At 42.0% G+C, this 18,819-nt stretch overlaps 1 protein-coding gene across 1 annotated transcript in view; it reads left to right on the top strand.

Annotated features, from left to right (window-relative positions):
• Window positions 1-18,819, top strand: part of SYN2 (synapsin II) — a 519,321-nt gene that overhangs the window by 260,619 nt on the left and 239,883 nt on the right. The window contains exons 2-4 of the mRNA XM_030205570.1: window positions 2,542-2,599; window positions 7,559-7,650; window positions 12,183-12,339. Coding sequence (XP_030061430.1) covers window positions 2,542-2,599; window positions 7,559-7,650; window positions 12,183-12,339 — 307 coding nt within the window. The remainder of the gene's footprint in view (window positions 1-2,541; window positions 2,600-7,558; window positions 7,651-12,182; window positions 12,340-18,819) is intronic.

Raw genomic sequence — 18,819 nt, 5'->3', positions numbered from 1 at the left:
GATACTGCTCTAGAATGGAATCTCACCATGCATCCTTGGGGGTGTCTAATTGGAAGTGTCCAGTTAAAATCATGAGGGGTGATGCTCCAGCCTGTTCATGTGATTGGGAAACATTACTGCACAATGGTCTTATGTATAAGACTCATAATCAGATGTTGTTGCATTTCCCATCAGTACAGGGGGGTCAAATCATGCAAGATGTTCAATTCTTCACTTAAGTATCAAGCAGTTTTAGTCTGGAATGCTCTACCTTCTCAGATTCGAGTTCACTCGGATTACTTAGGGGCTGATATTCAAAGCGATTTAAATGGTAGGAGAGGCTTCTGCCCACTTAAATCGCTTGTCTCCGCCTACCTTCCAATATTCAGTGGCACTAAAGCGGGCACTGCTGCTGAATATTGCCTTGGACCGCTGCCAAAAAAGGGGCATATTGCAAGCTGCCATGAGAGGTCGCTGCATCCATTTTCCTTCAGTGGGCACAAGGGGCAGGAGCGAAGGGCTTACCTGGATGGCTGCGGGGACTGGAGGGCCTTCGTGGGCGAGGGTTCTTGCTGTGGGGGAAGAAAAGGGGGAAGAAAAGAGGTCCTTTGTTGGGGGGTGGGAGGGGGATAGGGGGCTTTTATAACAAAAAAACTAAAACAAAAGTTATGTGGTCCCCCGCCCAATTTTCAGCAGAGGCCACATAACTCTTGTGCAGCTCCGGCTGAATATCAAGTTCATAGATGTACTATATTGCATTTGTTTCAATGTGTTTTCGATTGAATGTGGACTATGAAGTTGATATTTTCACATATATATTTACACTGACATTTTGTTAATTTGAGCATGTGGAAATTCTTATGATGTAAGGAGAGCATATTGAATGGCCTGAGATATTGGTAATTTCATATTATGGGCTTTTGGACTCGGGTGAGTCTTTACAGATGATTTTCCACAATTTCATTATTGTTTTACGATACACATGTTGCCCAGATTCTGTTTATATATGGACAAGTTCATTGGGATCTATGATTATTATTACCTTCCCTTCACTTTTGGGTGTATTATGTGTTTTATTAAATTAGAGCAAGCCATCTTCTTCTAACAAGACTATTGCCTGTGGCATGCTTGAGAAGTATAGCAGCAGTTTTTGATCAGCTTTCCAATGACATTAAATATTTATTGATTTACTGTGGAGCAGTTTTGATAATAAAAATGGAAGGCATGTATGAATAGAACAGCACCAAGTTATGGAATGATATATGGAAGCTGACCCATTTTATATAAGATTGCATATAGAAATCTGCAGCTTTCTCTGTTTTACGTCCTTGTAAAAGATGATTAATTATTCCTGAAACTATAACAGAAATATTTTCGTATCAGTACAGAGAATCTAGTAAGACCTGATTTTGCAATGGTGAGAATAGTGGTACTATTACTGAAGTGTGTTAGGTTTTTGCATAATACTCCCTAACAGCAAAAATCAATGCACGTTAGATAAAAAGGCTACCCGCTAATTGTTGGGGGTCTTCTGCAAATAATTCATGGACTTGTGCATTAACACATGTAGAACCTGGTCACAATTAGTGAGGCTGCATTTAGGGCTTCATTGCGTGCCCCCTAGCCCTAGTATGTTTGGAAAGATTAAACAAGTGATTCTTGTCTACCTGTTCCACTCCACCCAGTATTTTATAGACCTCTATCATATTTCCCCTCAGCCATCTCTCCTCCAAGCACTACTTCAAATCAAGTACCATAAAGAAAATACATAACCATTAGGAACAGTACCTGTAAAATGAAACTGTAAACTGCTTAGGTCTAAGTGGTATAAAAATACTTAAATGAATGAATGAATTTTTTAGGTAAAAATATAAGAATGTAACTATCTTTAAATGTGTTCTTCAGTATTAGCTGATATGCATCATTGAACTTTTACCAATTGGACAAATGTTCTGAAATGTCATCACGAGTAAGCCTTTGAATTGGAGGGGAATGGAATGGATAAAGAGCCACAATAGAGAAAATGCACAACAAAAATCCTTGGAACTAAAATTATAAGAATGTACCTTAGTTACTTATTTCAGGGGTCCTTTTACTAAGCCACGTAAGCGTCTACATGTGCCAAAATGGAGTTACCGCCCAACTACCACGTGGCTTTTGCGATAATTTCATTTTTTGCACGCATCTGATACGCGTGTCTGAAAAATATTTTTTATTTTCGGGCACGCGTAACAGATGCGCGCCAAATGGCATTTGGTGCGCATAGGTCATTACCGCCCGGTTACCATGTGAGTCTTTACTGCTAGGTCAATGGCTGGCGATAAGGTCTCAGACCCAAAATGGACATGCGGCAATTTTCATTTTGCCACATGTCCATTTTCGACAAAAATTTTAAAAAGGCCTTTTTCACAGGCGCGCTGAAAGATGGATTGGCCATTTTTCAGTGCGCCTTTTTAAAAGGACCCCTCAGTCACCTAATTTGCCTGAAACACATTTCTTTGTTCAGTGTTTATTAAGTGTCCATTTTGCTTAACCGAGTTTCCTCTGTGTTTCTTCCTCTAGGGCTAAATGTTTTCGTGGGAAAAAAGTTCTTGGAGAATTTGACATCAAAGTTGAACAGGTAATGGAACTGTATTCAATTTTAGAAACACATAAAGTAACACAAAACATCTATCACCTAATATTAGTGTGATAACACTATCAATGTATAGAGTATCCCCTGGATTCAATATAGGTCGCTCCAATTGGGGTGCCCAATTTTGGGCGACTAGGGCAAATATGGGCACAAATGAATTAGTTAATGAGTCATCAACAATCAATAATTGGCAAAAATTTGATTTGTGCGCTTATCTACCCTATTTCCTATTCTATAACAGCTACGTCTAAATTTCATAGTGCACAACTCAAAAGGCACAGAGCTGTGGAAGGAGTATTGACTGTTCAGGGGCATTCCCAGAAGTTAGGCACAATCTGGCTGATTTTTAAAACCATTTAGCCAGCCAGGAATGGCTTCTGGCCAGTTAAATGGTACTTAACCAGCTTTCCAGCAATATTCAGTGGGATATGACTGGTTATCTCCTGCTGAATATTGACGGTTAGCGCTTAGCTGATAGCACTCGATATAACCAGCTATCTGCCGATATTCAGCTCATCATCAGCTAAGTTTGGTGGCCAAATTAGGCGGCCAAAATAGCTGGTATATCTTTGGCCGGTTTAAACTTAACTGGCCAGCACTGAGTATTGGCTTGGCCGGTTAAGTTCAAACAGGCCAAAAAAACACCCAAATATTCAATGCCGGTCATCGAAAATGGCCCAGCATTGAATATCCAGGCTCAGCACCGACTGCGATTGGCAGTCCAGCTTCCTCCCATCAGTGCCGCTGAGAGACTACGCCGGGCCCGGGGCAAGTCCGCTCCCCCGCAGATGCCCTCACCGCTGCAATCGGCTCCATCTGCCACTGGGCCCCCTACATTAAAATCGGCAGCGCCTCAGCTGAGCTCCGTTTGGAAAGGCAGATCGCCTCCCTTCGGGCCTTCCCTCACTGTGTCCCGCCCTCGTCTGATATAACTTCTGGTTTCCACGAGGGCGAGACACAGGGAGGGCCCAAACGGAGCTCAGCTGAGGCGCTGCCGATTTTAATGCAGGGGGCCCGGTGGCGGACGGAGGCGAGGGCAGGCAGGCGAGACCGGGGACTGCAGCACCGGCGCCCTGACCCCGGCGCCAGGAATCCTTGGAGGCCCAGGCCCATGGAATAATGTCCCCCCTGCCCCCCTCTCGGCGGCCCTGTCTCCCATCACCTGAATATCGTCCCCAATGTTATAGAATAATGTCAAATCCGCACCTAAATTGGACGCTGGCATTATACCAGGTTTCAGCAGGTGTAAATCCAGCGCCTAATGTTAGTTGTGAGATCTGCCCTAAGCTAGTATTCTGCAAAGGGTGCAGATCCTTCGCAGAATACTCATTTAACACCGATCTTTTCGGCCCCTAACTTTGGGTGACATTTACTGAATCCAGCCCCTATACTTCTATCTAATTCTTGTGGAGCTCGATTCACCTAAATTCAACACTTAGGAAAAATGTCTTGCAAAACATAATCCACAAACATTGGAAACTCGCAAGAAATAACAAGTAAACCCCCTTTGAACACTTCCGGAGAGCAGTTCCCACTCTGAATTCTATGTCATTGCTGTTCTGGTATTGTTAACAACTGGAATTAGGTGAAATTCACATAGCAACACAGTAGATGACAGCAAACAAAGACCTGCATTGTCCATACTGTCTACCCAAAAAGATAACTCCTAGTATATATGATATGATAACATAGGCATACTTGGTTGAACATATTACACTCTATGATATCAGTTTTAAGGGAGAGAAGTTAAAAATAATTGATCCCATCAATTGTTTCACTGGCTCATTTAAATGTGCTCTAAACCATATGGCTCTATGCCACATACAGCAAGAATACATTATGGTCTTCAGAAACCAGTACTGTTGAAATGTATAAAATGGCCATCAAGACTACAGTGGAGACTATTGTATTTGCTGCCTTGAAAATAAAAACAAACCTGACTAGAGAACAGGAAACTGCACAGGAAGGAATGTTTTAATTTGTTTGTTGTGTCCACACCATGGAACTATTCAGGCCAGTGATGCCCCACAGATGGGCAGGGGCCCACCCAGTTCAGGCCCATCCAGTGGCAGCACACATCCTTGGTGTAGCTGGCGGGGATCCCAGGACCCACCAGTTGAAGAGCCCTCTCTGCAGTCCCCCAGTGCAGTCTCATTCCCATGGCAGTCAGCAGCCCATTTCCAGCTGTGGATGCTGGCACTCCCCCCCCCCCCTTCCATGCATGCTCAGATCAATTTGCACCTCTGCACATGCGTGCATGGGGGGGGGGGGGGGAGTTGGTTGAACTGAACATGTGTGTGTGGGGGGGGGGGCAGTGCTGCAGTCTGCAGCTAACTACTGGGGGGAGGGTGAGACTGCTCAGGGGAGGGGGACTCCAGTGAGGACTTTTCAGCTGGTGGGCCCTGGGATCCCTGCCAAAGAAGGTATTCATTTTTACTGTTTATTTTTGTTTGTGGGGGGGGGGGGGGGAGGAGGGACTAGCAGGCAGAGAGGAAATGCATGGATTGTGCTCACCTGGTCCACCCGGAGGCCCATTCAAACACTGAAGTCTGGCTATGCTACTGATTCAGGCATTTCTCAAGGACCAATAAGAGCACTACTGAGAGAAGTAACATGAGCCGTGCTTTTTATCTAGGAAAAAAGGTGTCAGTACAGATTCAGAACCAACCTGGGGGGGGGGGGGGGGGGGGGGGAGGGTTACCAGAGCTTTTTTTCAGATAGTATGATATTTGCAACCATGTGACCCAAAATAACTCACATGGAAAGTGGCTGCCTCTGAATCTGAAGGTCACAGGTTTGAACCTAGCTGGTGCACCACTGGGTAGAAAAAGGCTGGGAGATAGTGAGAGATATAATAGGTTGGATAAGATACTTTTGGAAGGCAGGAAAAAATGATGCCAGGACTCCGTACTGGGCATGAGACACAATCAAAATAATTTTCAGTACAGGTTTGATTTTAAAAGCAGCTGAATCTTATTAGTAAATTAAGATCTTCTTTTGATTAAACAGGATTCTGTTTAAATATAAAAACCACTTATATACACCATGCACCTTTACCAGCTTTAGAATCAATTCATTTGTCAGTAGAGCTCATGGCAATCAAGGGCCCATTTTAAGAGAGAAAACGCTACCTATGGGTACAAAAACATTGGCTGTTACTATTGGAGGAACACAAAGGTTTCAAAACCTATTGCCAAGCAGCTGACCAAGCAAAGTGAAGGTCTTGGTCCATGAGTTGTCCTTATGTTTTCCCTAATTCACCAGTGACAATGCAAGAAAGCAAGAAATCTGATGCCAAGTTTAAACTTCTGTTGGCAGCATTGAAATGGGACGTAGGGAGGTGTGAGCACTCTATGTACTCTTTTCAGAGAAAAGAACACTCCAGAAAAAAAGAGGTCATGAAATGAGACTTCAAAAAGGTAGATTCAGGAGCAACATCAAAAAATATTTCTTCACGGAAACAGGGGTGGATACACTGAATACACTCCTGCTGGACGTGTTAGAGATACAACAGGTAGTGGAAACCTGGGGTAAGCAAAGTGTTACAAAGAACTGGGAGGAAAATTAAAAACTCAATAAGGATATGCATTTGTTTGAAAATGAAAGGAAAATATAATGAAGCAGGCTGGTCTGTTCGTGAAACTAAATGAAGCTTTCAGTGAAAACTTCTAGGACCTTATAGATCTTAATGTCTAGCCACTTAATATACAAGATCTGTGATTTTTTTCAAAGTGTTGGCTGTGGCATTTAAATGAAATCCAGATATTTAGTGCCTGAATCTAGATAATGATCACTGAATATTTATTTAGATTTTGCTCACACCTTTTTCAGTAGCTACGTTCAGGTACAGTGGATATTTTTCTGTCCCAGGAGGGCTCACAATCTAAGTTTGTACCTGAGACAATGGAGGGTTAAGTGACTTGCCCAAGATCACAAGGAGCAGCAGTGGGATTTGAACCAGTCACCTTGGGATTGCAAAACTGGTGCTCTAACCACTAGGCCATTACTCCACTCAGCAACATTCTGTGTAGAATCTCAAATAGTAGCAACAGAATCTCAACATTCCATCTAGAATCTCAAACAGTAGCAACATTCTATGTAGAGGCCTGCCCTTGCAGATCAGCAATGCAGCTGCACAGGCTTCTGTTTCTCTGAATCAGACTCACAGAAACAGGAGCCTGCGTGGCCATGTTCCTGATCTGCAAGGGCAGGCTTCTACATGGAATAGCAACATTAACATTCCATGTAGAGTCTTCAATATTTATTTAGATTTTGCTCACACCTTTTTCAGTAGTAGCTCAAGGTGAGTTACATTCAGGTACACTGGATAGTTCTCTGTCCCAGGAGGGCTCACAATCTACGTTTGTACTTGAGGCAATGGAGGGCCAAGTGACTTACCCAAGATCACAAGGAGCAGCAGTGGGATTTGAGCCAGCCACCTTGGGATTGCAAGACTGGTGCTCTAATCACTAGGCCATTACTCCACTGTTGGATACAACTGAGACCGGTACCACTATTTAAACAGCTAATGGAATAAAGCTAGGCCAGCCCTTTTGTAGTCTTGAATTTTTTGATTCCTTGCTATCAACTGGGCCAAAGCAAGCAAATTCCTCTTCAGTCAGTGCTTCTCAGTCCTGTCCTAGAGGCACATTTAACTAGTCAGGTTTTCAGGATTACTAGATAGAGTTGTGCTTGTTGAAGATCAATTGAATGGAAATCTAGCTCAACTGTTTTTAAATAATTCAGAAAACCTCGAGGAGAGGCTGTGGGCTACAACTAGCAAACTCATCCGTCCCATTTGACTGTTAAATCTTGGTTACTTTTTTCTCCTCAGTGGTTCATGTTTATTTTAAAATAGGATTTTCTTAATTGAAAAGACATTATCAGATGAAAAATAAATGAAGAAAAATTAGGTTGACTCATCTGAGTGATGTTGTTTTGCAGGCAGAATTTTCAGAAATCAATTTGGTGGCCCATGCTGATGGAACCTATGCGGTAGATTTAACAGTTTTCAGAAATGGCACCAAAGTTGTCAGGTAAGCTAAAGGTTACATAAAGTATGTAAAATGGATGCTGGTACTGTATATAATTAATTGATAGAGAAATAAACTAGATATCCATAATGAAACCTCTACACTACCTTTACTTCAGGAAGCAGATAAAAGCCTGGCTCATTCTGCACCTGGACTAATTTGCAACTTAGATCACTTCCTTATATCTTGATTAACTGTACATAAGTACATAAGTAATGCCACACCGGGAAAAGACCACGGGTCCATCGAGCCCAGCATCCTGTCCATGACAGCGGCCAATCCAGGCCAAGGGCACCTGGCAAGCTTCCCAAATGTACAAACATTCTATACATTTTATTCCTTGCCTTTACTTTAGCCACCCATTTATTTATCCCAACTGACTCTATACCATGCATCTTGTCCCCATCTATATATCTGCACATGGCCCCTCAGCTATAAGGTAAGCTGTTTTGCAGAAAAGCATTAGTATCATAGTAATATTATTTGGAAAATAATCTAAAATGCAAAAATAAATAAATAAATAAATACATAAAAAAAAATTTTTTTAAATATATCTAACTTACGGCACCTAAATAAGGGGCCTGTGTTAAGCAGCTAACGCGATGTTTTCGGTACGGTAGAGAGTGGCACAGACCCGCTGTTTCTTGTGCTACAACAGGAGCTAAAAATCCCTTGTTACTTGCCCAACATGGGAGAAGCAGGAATCAGGACAGAACATGAGCGGGAGCTAGCACACAGGTGCTGTCAGGACTGCTAATAGTAGAAAACACAGCAGATCAATAAAGAATTCCTTGGACTTTTTGGTCTGCTGTGTTTTTTTACTTATTGCTGTCTATTGCGGACCTGAAAAGCCTCTCTTTTGTGTTCCTAGGAACGCTGATAGTAACGCTGAACTTACTGCTGCTTGAAAAGGAGGCTGTAATTGCAGCCAGACTATTAGCAGTTATTATCACGGCATTCCCCCCATTTATCTTATTCCCTCTCCCAATCCCCTGACAGCGCCATCCGACAAGGGGGGGGGGGGGTCAGGGAGGAGGGGATCAGATATTGTGGCACTGTCAGGGGATTGGGAGAGGGGAACATTTTCGTAATTTATATGACTTGAGAAATGCTATTTATTTATTTATTGCGACACAGTTAGACCTGGACAGAAGTCCTTGGGGTGAATGCTGATAATTTCCATAGAACATGGTGCAGTATCTTGTGCTAAGCAATCAATTATTCCACTCAGCTGCTGCTTTGGAGCTAGTTTGAGATCTATTAAGAGGCTCTTAGAAAGATAAGAGTATTACAAACCTAATGTGCCAGAAACTCTGAACTTATTGTAATCTGAAGCAAATGCCGTAGTGTAACCATGGAAACAGCTATAGTGTAGGAGAGCTGATCAAAATTTTGGCATTATCGTACTATTTTAATATTTAATTACTACTAAAATGCACAGGGTTGATTGTTCTGGAAAATATGCATGCACATGGCAGCAGGCGTGTGCACATAAAAGGTGATTTTATTAAGACATTTTCACTAATATATGCTTGTATATGTGTGTAAAATGCCTCTTTTAGAATTAATCTCATGTACAAGTGTCCACCAGGGGCAGCCAGAGGGTTGCCTTCCTTTTAAAATCTAAAAAAATACCTCACTAGTATATAGTACTGTGAGAGGTCATGGCAGCCATTTTCCAGGAGCAGTTGCTTAGGGTAGGAGAGCATGAGGTTTACTGCTGCTTTCATTACCCCCATTGGGTCACTAAAGACTTTCACTAAACCTGGAGGGTGGGGCCCTATTATCAGTGGGGTCGGTGAAGTGGACCTGGGGGGCTAGGAGGGGGGATCTTGCCATGTTGGGTGTGGGAGGATTATTAGAAAGAGGGCTATGTGCTACCAGGTGGGGTGGGAAGAAGGGGGATTGGATTTAGAGGCGGAGAAGTGCTTCTAGAGGGTAAGAAGGAAGGAAGGAATTAATGACACTTTAAGCCAGGATGGTGTCAAACACCACCTCAGAAATTCAAGAGACTGGTCAATATTAAGTCATGGTGGTCAGCATTTTTTGAACACCAGCCAACATGACTAATGACATCCGGATATTTAGAGTTGTTATCTGGATAGTGGCTGGTGCTGAATATCCAGATACAGTGGTCAGTACTAGCTAAGAGGATAAAGTTAGGACAGTCTTTGTGCTGTCCTAACTTTATCCAGATAGTTATCTGATTACAAGAATGAATATTGTTACTAACAGATAACTTCTGTATCTGCCGCAGTCCACCACCATACCACCCTGGCACTATCCAAGGTGCTGAAGTGGTTTGTATATTCAATGACACTATCCATATAGCCCCGGATTCTCTATATAGTGCTGAATGTTGTGCGCAATCCTGAGATGCAGACACATCTCAAGTGCTTAATAAACCAATTAGCACCAATAATTGAATGCTAACAATTATTCACATAAAACTGGACAATTCAGTTTATTTCTGTGCGGGGACCATCGTATGCCCATGCTTTATAAACCTTCCCAGGAAGGTTTATAAACAATGGGAACAATCATATACCCATCTATAAGATTTAAATGCTATGCTATTTTGACTCTGTAATGTGTCGACTGTTACTTAAATTTTAATAATTTGTTAATTCTTCCAAACTTTAATAAAGACTTCATTCAATTAAAAAAAAAGGCATACCCTAACGATCCAACTTAAATGCTTGAACCCTGCAACACAACAAAACTTATGCTAGAACTGGACAAAACTTAACTCTTCCTCCTTGATTACCTAATGTATTTCTTCATTCAACGTGTAATTAAACTCTAAAATTCGATGACACAGATTGTAGTAAAAGTGGTTAGCTTAGCAGGGTTTAAAAATGTTTGGATAAATTCTTAAAAGTCCATAAGCCATTATTTGTTTTCCACCGGAGGTGACTATCACCTCACGGTACTATGTTAGCCACATTGAGCCTGCAAATAGGTGGGAAAATGTGGGGTACAAATGTAACAAATAAAATAAATAAATATTATGTCACTCATGAACTCTAATGCAATACCACTCTATATTTGTCATACCGGAATTGGCGATCGCCATCACGGTACTATGTAAGCCACATTGAGCCTGCAAATAGGTGGGAAAATGTGGGATATAAATGCAACAAATAAATAAATCATATACCCATCTTATACCCATGCTTTATAAACCTTCCCAGGAAGGTTTAGAAAACATAGGAGCAATCAATTATTGGCGTTAATTGGCCTCAATTGGGAGTTGTGTGCGCTTATTACTGTGCTCTATTCTATAAAATTGTGAGCACAAAGATCATGGTGCGCAACTCAAAAGGAGGTGTGTTAATGGGAGGGCATGCGTGGGTCAAGGGCATTCTCCCAAGATGTGTGCAGGTTTTAGTTGGGATGTCCAACCTCGGCCCTCGCCAGGTCAGGTTTTTAGGATTTCTCCAATAAATATGCATGAGATCCATTTGCATACAGTGGAGGCAGTGCGTACAAATAGATCTCCTGCATATTCATTGGGGAATTCCCAAAAACCCAACTGGATTGCGGCCCTTAAGGACTGAGGTTGGACAACCCTGCCATAAATTCTCACAACCAAAGTTCAGTGCAAGCTCTAAGCGCTATTCTATAAATAGCATGCAACTCGGAGTGCTGTTTATAAAATACCGCTTCACTCTGACTTTCATCGGTGTTGTTTTTTCAGCTCCATTTACTGAATCTGGTCCACAGTGCCACAGAATATCCTGATCAGTGAGATTTGTCTGGATTATAGGTGCTGGTAGCCGCATAAGTGCCACTGAATATTGAATCCAAGAGTTATTTTTCTGGGCTTCTTAAGTGCTGGCAAATACAAATATATGTTTTGAAATCAATGCCTATACTTGTAGAAGTTGGCAGTTACATATGTAAAGCTATGGGTATGGCCACTTTTTTTCTGCATGTATAGATATTTGTGAAATGGATGTTCCAGCTGTATATGCCAGGAAATACATATGCAATTCTGCATGTCCTTATATATATTTTACAAAAGGTTTCACATCACCACAGCCTTTTGTAAAATACTGGAGTACATATGAATGTCCAGATCTGGACACCGTATTTTCCATGTAGAGCCCCTGTGCAAAATAGGGCTTCACATTTCAAAAGCCCTGAATTTAAGCATAGAAAAATGTGCAGGATTCTGTAGAGGGAAGTAAATTAGAAACTTAACTCTGCTTTACATGGCTAGGTGACCAAATTTAGGAAAAACAATAGTAGGCAAAGTATACACACTGTTGTATAGTTGATGACATCATGTTTCTTTTAGAGTGTATAGAACATAATATACAACTGTAATGTAATCCATGATGTATGAGTGACTGATGATAGCATGAATGTTTAACATTTAACTGGAAGAAGAGCACATGGAGTACAAGTGAATCTCACACCGTTCAGAGGCTTGCAATCTTCCCTTTCTTCTGCTCTATCTTTTCCTTTACAGGCTTAAAAGATAATGAGATTATTCCACGATATTAATAGATATATTTTCATCTTTTTAGATCGATAAGGCCTGACTTTGTTCTTGTTCGACAACATTCATTCAGTATGACTGAGAATGAAGATTATCGTAACCTAATCATTGGAATGCAATATGCTAGTATTCCAAGTGTTAACTCCCTAGAATCAATCTACAACTTCTGTGACAAACCATGGGTGGTAAGTATTAGGTACTGTCTGTGCAGAGCATCCAAAGATAATTAGATGTATGTTCTTCTAAGGTTTCTGTAGTTACTATTGACATCTCTCTTGAAATCTCCAAGAGAAAGGAAGTCAATTCCCCAAGAGAACACAACTGATCTTATAACCAAGTGTTAATACCCTCTCAGGGGTCAGATGGTTCTACTTGTGTATCTATATCCAGTAAAGTAATACAAGCCTTTAACCCTCTCTCTGTTCTCTGCATAGAACATTGGACACAGGCTGTATAGCCTTTGTTAGTTAAAAATCCTGCCTTTGTCTTTAGGGTTCAGCTCTCTGGCAGCATCCCTAGAAACCCAGAAAAGCAGTACACAGACCCAGCTTCATCTTCTTCACATTGGTCTGTTATCTGAAACTGTAACTGCAGAGACAGGGTACAGGGTTACATTTTCAGAAACAATGCGGCAAAGTAGCAACACAGGAAAAAACTTTCAATGGTTATTATTCAGAACCAGAAGCATATTTCCAAGTCACCCATTCTCTCCTCATTGGTTGCTGCCTTTTGGGATGCCCTGTCCAGTCTCATTGCTTAAACATGATTATGGTGATTTCAGAGCAATGCTCTTTACATGTGGAGATCCCTGAAACCCAATGATTTCATGGAGACATAGCATGGATGTGATTTGGGTGTGCTGAAAATGTATACATGTATTACTCATCTTACAATGACAATACACATATATGTAAACAAGTTTTACCATCGGGTTTGCACCAGCTCAGAGGCACACACACAGATTTCTAAAATGTGCATGTGTTGGCCAGAGCTTTAAATGTGTGATTAACTATCTCCAAATTTTGAAAAAAAAATGGCAGCACTTATACACATGGGGTTTGTAAAATGGCTTCATTATAAGTACCTCCAATGCTATGTAGAAGGTACCAACTTGAGACCACTTTTTTTGTGCAAAAGTGTAGAATTTGCATAATGATTACTCCTGTTGTTCATGTTGGCAGAGCATTTTGTAAAATACAGGAGGGAATGAACATGTCCTGGTCTGGATGTTTCAACTCCAGTCTCAGGGGTCCTTTTACTAAACTACGGGGGAAAAGGGCCCTATGTTAATGGCAGGGACCATTTTTCCCATGCACCAGGACCCTTTTTACTGCACTGGGTAGAAAGGCCCCCAAAGAATGGCCACACAGCAAGATAACTTACAGAATACTGTTACACATGTCCCTGCTGCATTTACCTGTCTGCAGTTACACAAGTCTATGGCTGATATAACTATGGGCACTTAAATGTTACTTGCCAATACCTCATTACACTAGTCTTCTGTGCCATTATAGAATGTGCTCCCACTGTGTGTCCTTAGGCCACCTAAATGGAGAATTTAGCTCACAGGAGGGGTGCTTACCTTTTGGGCTGAGTTCAGTAAATGGAGCCTAAATTTAAGCCAAACACCAAAAAAGGAGAAAAAAAAATCCCCTATGACAAAATACAAATGAAAAAGAAGTAAGGAAGGTCCAAGGAACCTAGGCATCAAGTCCTTCTGGACTTACACTGTTTTGGGGAATTGTTCTTATACAGACTTGATGGCCTAGTTTTTTTTCATCTTTAAATTTTTATTGCAATTTTTAGGCAAACAACTTTCACAAACTATGGTAGACAATGTATTCACTACAACCTTCACTTTTGCAAACAGTTACTGAAAAATTGGGGGGGGGGGGTTGCACCAAATGAAAATATATACATATCGCTCATGCATACTCTTCTTCATTGAGCTTCCTAACCATACCCCTCCTAACATTATCTACTCTGCAAGTAAACTTTATATGAACATGAAACATTTCCCCCTCCCCTGGTCCCCTTTCCATGGTCATCCGCAACATAACTTGGGATTGTCCCCTGGTTCATGGGAGGCAGATTCCCTCTCCCCTTATCCCTTCCCCCCTCTCGTTCTTTCCGGGCCCCAATCATTCTCCCAGATCCCCCTCATCCTATATATTTGCTAGACATTGTTGAAGTCGAGTCCCTCCCCCCCCCCCCCCCCCCGCGTCGCAGGTCTCAATCCCTACGGTACGCCGTGAGGCGTTCCATATGTAGAAGCTGTCCCAATTTACACCGCCATTCACCCAGTGTTGGGGGTCTACCATCTTCCAGCGTTCTGCTATGGGGCACTTAGCTGCCACCAACCCCCATCGCATCAGTTTGCTCTTCACCCAAGAGTCCCTTTCATTAGGCAAGCCCAAAAGGCACACCAAGGGACTGCACACCAAGGATATTTCCATCATAGTCACTAATGCTTTCATAATAACCTGCCAAAAAGGGACCACCCTAGGACAGGTCCACCAAATGTGTTGGAATGAACCCGTCTGGGACCCACACCTCCAGCACAAATCCGATGTCCCCGGGTACATCCACTTCAATCTCTCAGGTGTATAGTACCATCTAGTAAGTACTTTGTATGAGTTTTCCTGTCCCAATACACATACCGAAGCCTTTTGAACCTCCCCACAAATTGTTTCCCATTCTTGATTGTTAAAGCAATAATTTAAATCTACTTCCCATGCTCCTTGAAAGCTAAATGGTTTTAGATCCCATCCCCCCCAAAATGTATACACCACAGAGATGGGTCTTGGCACCTTTTTCAACAACCCCCACAGGTTTTCCAAGCTTTCCATCTCTTGAGGACTCTCCCCACTCCACCCCAAGGTACCCACAAAGTGCTGGACCCTCAGGCAGGGCATACATGGAGCGCAGCATCTCAAACGTTTTCATCCTACCCCCTGTAGTGCATCACGAAAACACATCAACCCTACTAGCTCCCACCTCGCGAATATGGCATTTTCCCTCCCAGCCCCTGGCCATGTCAGGGGGGATCACTTACTGCCAACCACTGAGGTGGCGCTGCCTGACTACTGCTGGGTAAGCACTGGTGCTACATAGGTAGAAAATATTTTTGTAGCTCCGGAAATTGTGCGCACTGGGGGTGGGAACTACTGCCGGGCTCCTGAGGAAGTTCATGATTGGCACATGGCAAGCCCGTTGCTGCATTCCAAACCTTTAGTAAAAGGGCTCCTCAATGCATATAATATTGACAGGTTCAACATGTATACGCTGGAAGAGAGGATGGAGAGAGGAGACATGATAGAAACGTTTAATTATCTCAAGGGCATTTATGTACAGGAAGAGAGCTTTTTTCAAATGAAGGAGAGCTCTGGAATGAGGGGCCATATGACAAAGTTAAGAGGGAATAGGCTTAGGAATAACCTAAGGAAGTATTATTTCACAGAAAGGGTGGTGGAGGTGTGGAATGGCCTCCCGGTGGAGGTGATGGAGTCGAGGCGAGGACTGTTCCAGAATTTAAAAAGGCATGGGATAAGCATGTGGGATCGCTTAGGAACAGGAAGAATTAGGGGTTGCAGAGGATGGACAGACTGGATGGGTCATATGGCCTTTATCTGCCGTCATGCTTCTATGCTTCTAAAGCGAGCATATAACCAATTATCTATGCAACCTTAGAAACATAACCAGTTATTATCCTGACACTACCACAGTGACCAGTTTCCCTTGCCAGTTTAGCATAAGAGGTAGGACAAAACCTGTGGGGTCTTAAGGGGACAATCGCCCACCCAGTCTGTCCAGTAGAGTGCTGCTCAACAGCAGCTGTTCAAATCCTCAGTGTGCTTGGTAGCCGGTGTAGCTCCCAACATTGATTTTTTAGGATATAGATGTTTATTCCCATTCTGAAATGGAGAATAAATATCTACGAACTTGCATGCCCTTGATCCCCTAAACCATGCCCAAATCTTTGCCATTTCCATGCACTTAGGTGTAATAAGTGCATATCCCAGTTTTGTAAAATGGGTACTTAGATATTTATGCAAGCTCAATATTGAAGTGCCAGTTTTTGTGGGCCATGATTAGACATTAGGTGGCATATCCATGTATAATTTGAACCATCTAAATTAGACATTTCAAATTATACATTCTATTTATGTATCCTGCTTGGCAATCTACTTTATATGTTTAGCAGCTGAATATCACCACTTAAACATTTAAATTATTTATGTAGGTGCTATCATCTTTGGAACACCCAAATCCCACCCCCTTTCTGAATAGATCATTTTGGCCATATATCAATTCTTGTGACCAAAATTATCTGGTCAACACCTGGGGAAGTTCATTTTTTTAAAGCATGTATGTGGTCAACTGCACCCTCAATGGCATAAGTGTTTTTAAATATTGACTAAGAGCCCATTTTACAAAGGTGCATTAGCATTTTTAGCGCACATAAAAAATTAGTCTGCGCTAACCGTATAGATGCCCATAGGAAAATTATGGTTGTCTACATAGTTAGCGCGTGCTAATTTTTAGTGCACGCTAAAAACGCTAGCACATGTTTGTAAAAAAAACCCCTAAAGCTATTTTTATTGTAGGCCTTAAAATTCCAGGTTAGCTGAGGTAGCACTCGAGATGTAAAATTTTCCAGAAATTTTCAATTGAGGGAAAAAAAAGAAATTGGAAGTAGTATAACTACTAGTATAACTAATGAATACCTTCCCTTTAGGAAACTATTGAAAACCCATCTATTCAAACAGATTTACCCGAACGACTTGACCTACCATAAGCAAACATAAGCAACCCATCCATTTACCGGTTCATCTAATCATTAACAATGACTCAGAAATTACCTCCTACCAACCTTATTACTCTCCATGCTGTTCCCCTACCTCTCTTTATCGCTCCACTTCCTTACCTATCGCTATCCTTTCTCTCATACCTCTTTTATCCCATTTACCCCTTGTTCATTTGTTCTACCACATACCTCCTTTGTTGATTCAGATACTACAGATTGTATTCTCTGAGCCTGCAATGAGCCTGCGATGAGCGTGGGGTACAAATATAATAAATAAATAAATAATATGGGGCCCTTTTACTAAAGCCTATTGCACGCAAACAGAATTAGCATCGTTAAATGCTAAGAAGTCCATTTCATACCTGTGGGCTTCTTAGCATTAGTAACAGGGCCCCCTATGTTAAAATGTGTACTGTTATTTCAATGTTTATTACTGCATATTCTTGCTGTGCACTGCCTTCAGTGAATTTCTTCAAAAACATAGTCCAAATCAATCAATCAATACATAAAATATATTTGACATAGACCTTTAATAAAGCTGTTTCTGTGAAGTAAACAAATCAAGTTATATATAGTTTATACCCTATAAATTTTATTATCAATAAATTAAACAAAATAAACCATAAATGAAATAAAAAATAAAATGTTTAAAAAACATTAAAACATACAGGCACACCTCTATTAATTATAGAGAGTTAGAATGACCCATAAGATACAGTGGAAACTGCCAGTACCCTATCAAGCTGAAGTAAATGACATCTGAAGAAGAGGCCAGAGAAGCCTCCAAAGTACATGCACTAAAATAATTTTTATTTGTTGGTCCTTTGAAATATTTCACAATCCATAAAGATTCCATTCTTAATGAACAGCAGAACAGTGAGTGTACTACTGAATCTAAAACCCTAAGGACACAAGTGGACATCTTTCCAATGTCACTAGTAGCAAATACAAAAGCCACACCACATGTCCCCGAGTCTTTAATCTGCTACTCTTGATTTTTTAAGTGTACAGTGTCATAGAGGGGCATAATCAAAGGGCGCCGGCCATCTATATGACCGGCACCGCAAAAGGCAGTCCCAAACTGTATTGTCGAAAAAGATGGCCGGCCATCTTTCGTTTCGATAATACGGTTGGGGCTGGCCAAATATCAGAGATGGCCGGCATCGGTTTTTGTTGATAATGGAAACTGAGGCCGGCCATCTCAAACCCGGCCAAATCCAAGGCATTTGGTCATGGGAGGAGCCAGCATTTGTAGTGTACTGGTCCCCCTGACATGCCAGGACACCAACCAGGCACCCTAGGGGGCACTTCTAAAAATTAAAAAAATAAAATAAAAATAGCTCCCATGTACATAGCTCCCTTACCTTGGGTGCTGAGCCCCCCAAATCCCCCCCAAAACCTACTCCCCACAACTCTACACCATTACCATAGCCCTTATGGGTGAAGGGGAGCACCTACATGTGGGTACAGTGGGTTTGGGGGGGGGGGTGGAGGGCTCCCATTTACCACCACAACAGGTAGGGGGGGATGAGCCTGGGTCCACCTGCCTGAAGTGCACTGCACCCACTAAAAACTGCTCCAGGGACCTGCATACTTCTGTCAGGGAGCTGGGTGTGACATTTCAGGCTGGCATAGGGGCTGGCAAAAAAGGTTTTTTTGGGTGGGAGGGGGTTGGTGATCACTGGGGGAGTAAGGGGAGGTGATCCCCGATTCCCTCCAGTGGTCATCTGGTCAATTGGGGCATTTTTTTGAGACTTGGTCCTAAAAAAAATGGACCAAAAGTGAAGCCGGCGAAATGCTCCTCTGAGCCAGCCTTCTTTTTTCCATTATCAGCTGAAGCCAGCCATGTCTTAACAAT

This window comes from Microcaecilia unicolor, chromosome 6 (assembly GCF_901765095.1).
Source record: "Microcaecilia unicolor chromosome 6, aMicUni1.1, whole genome shotgun sequence".
Lineage (NCBI taxonomy): Eukaryota > Metazoa > Chordata > Amphibia > Gymnophiona > Siphonopidae > Microcaecilia > Microcaecilia unicolor.
This window is presented reverse-complemented; position numbering and strand designations above follow the sequence as displayed.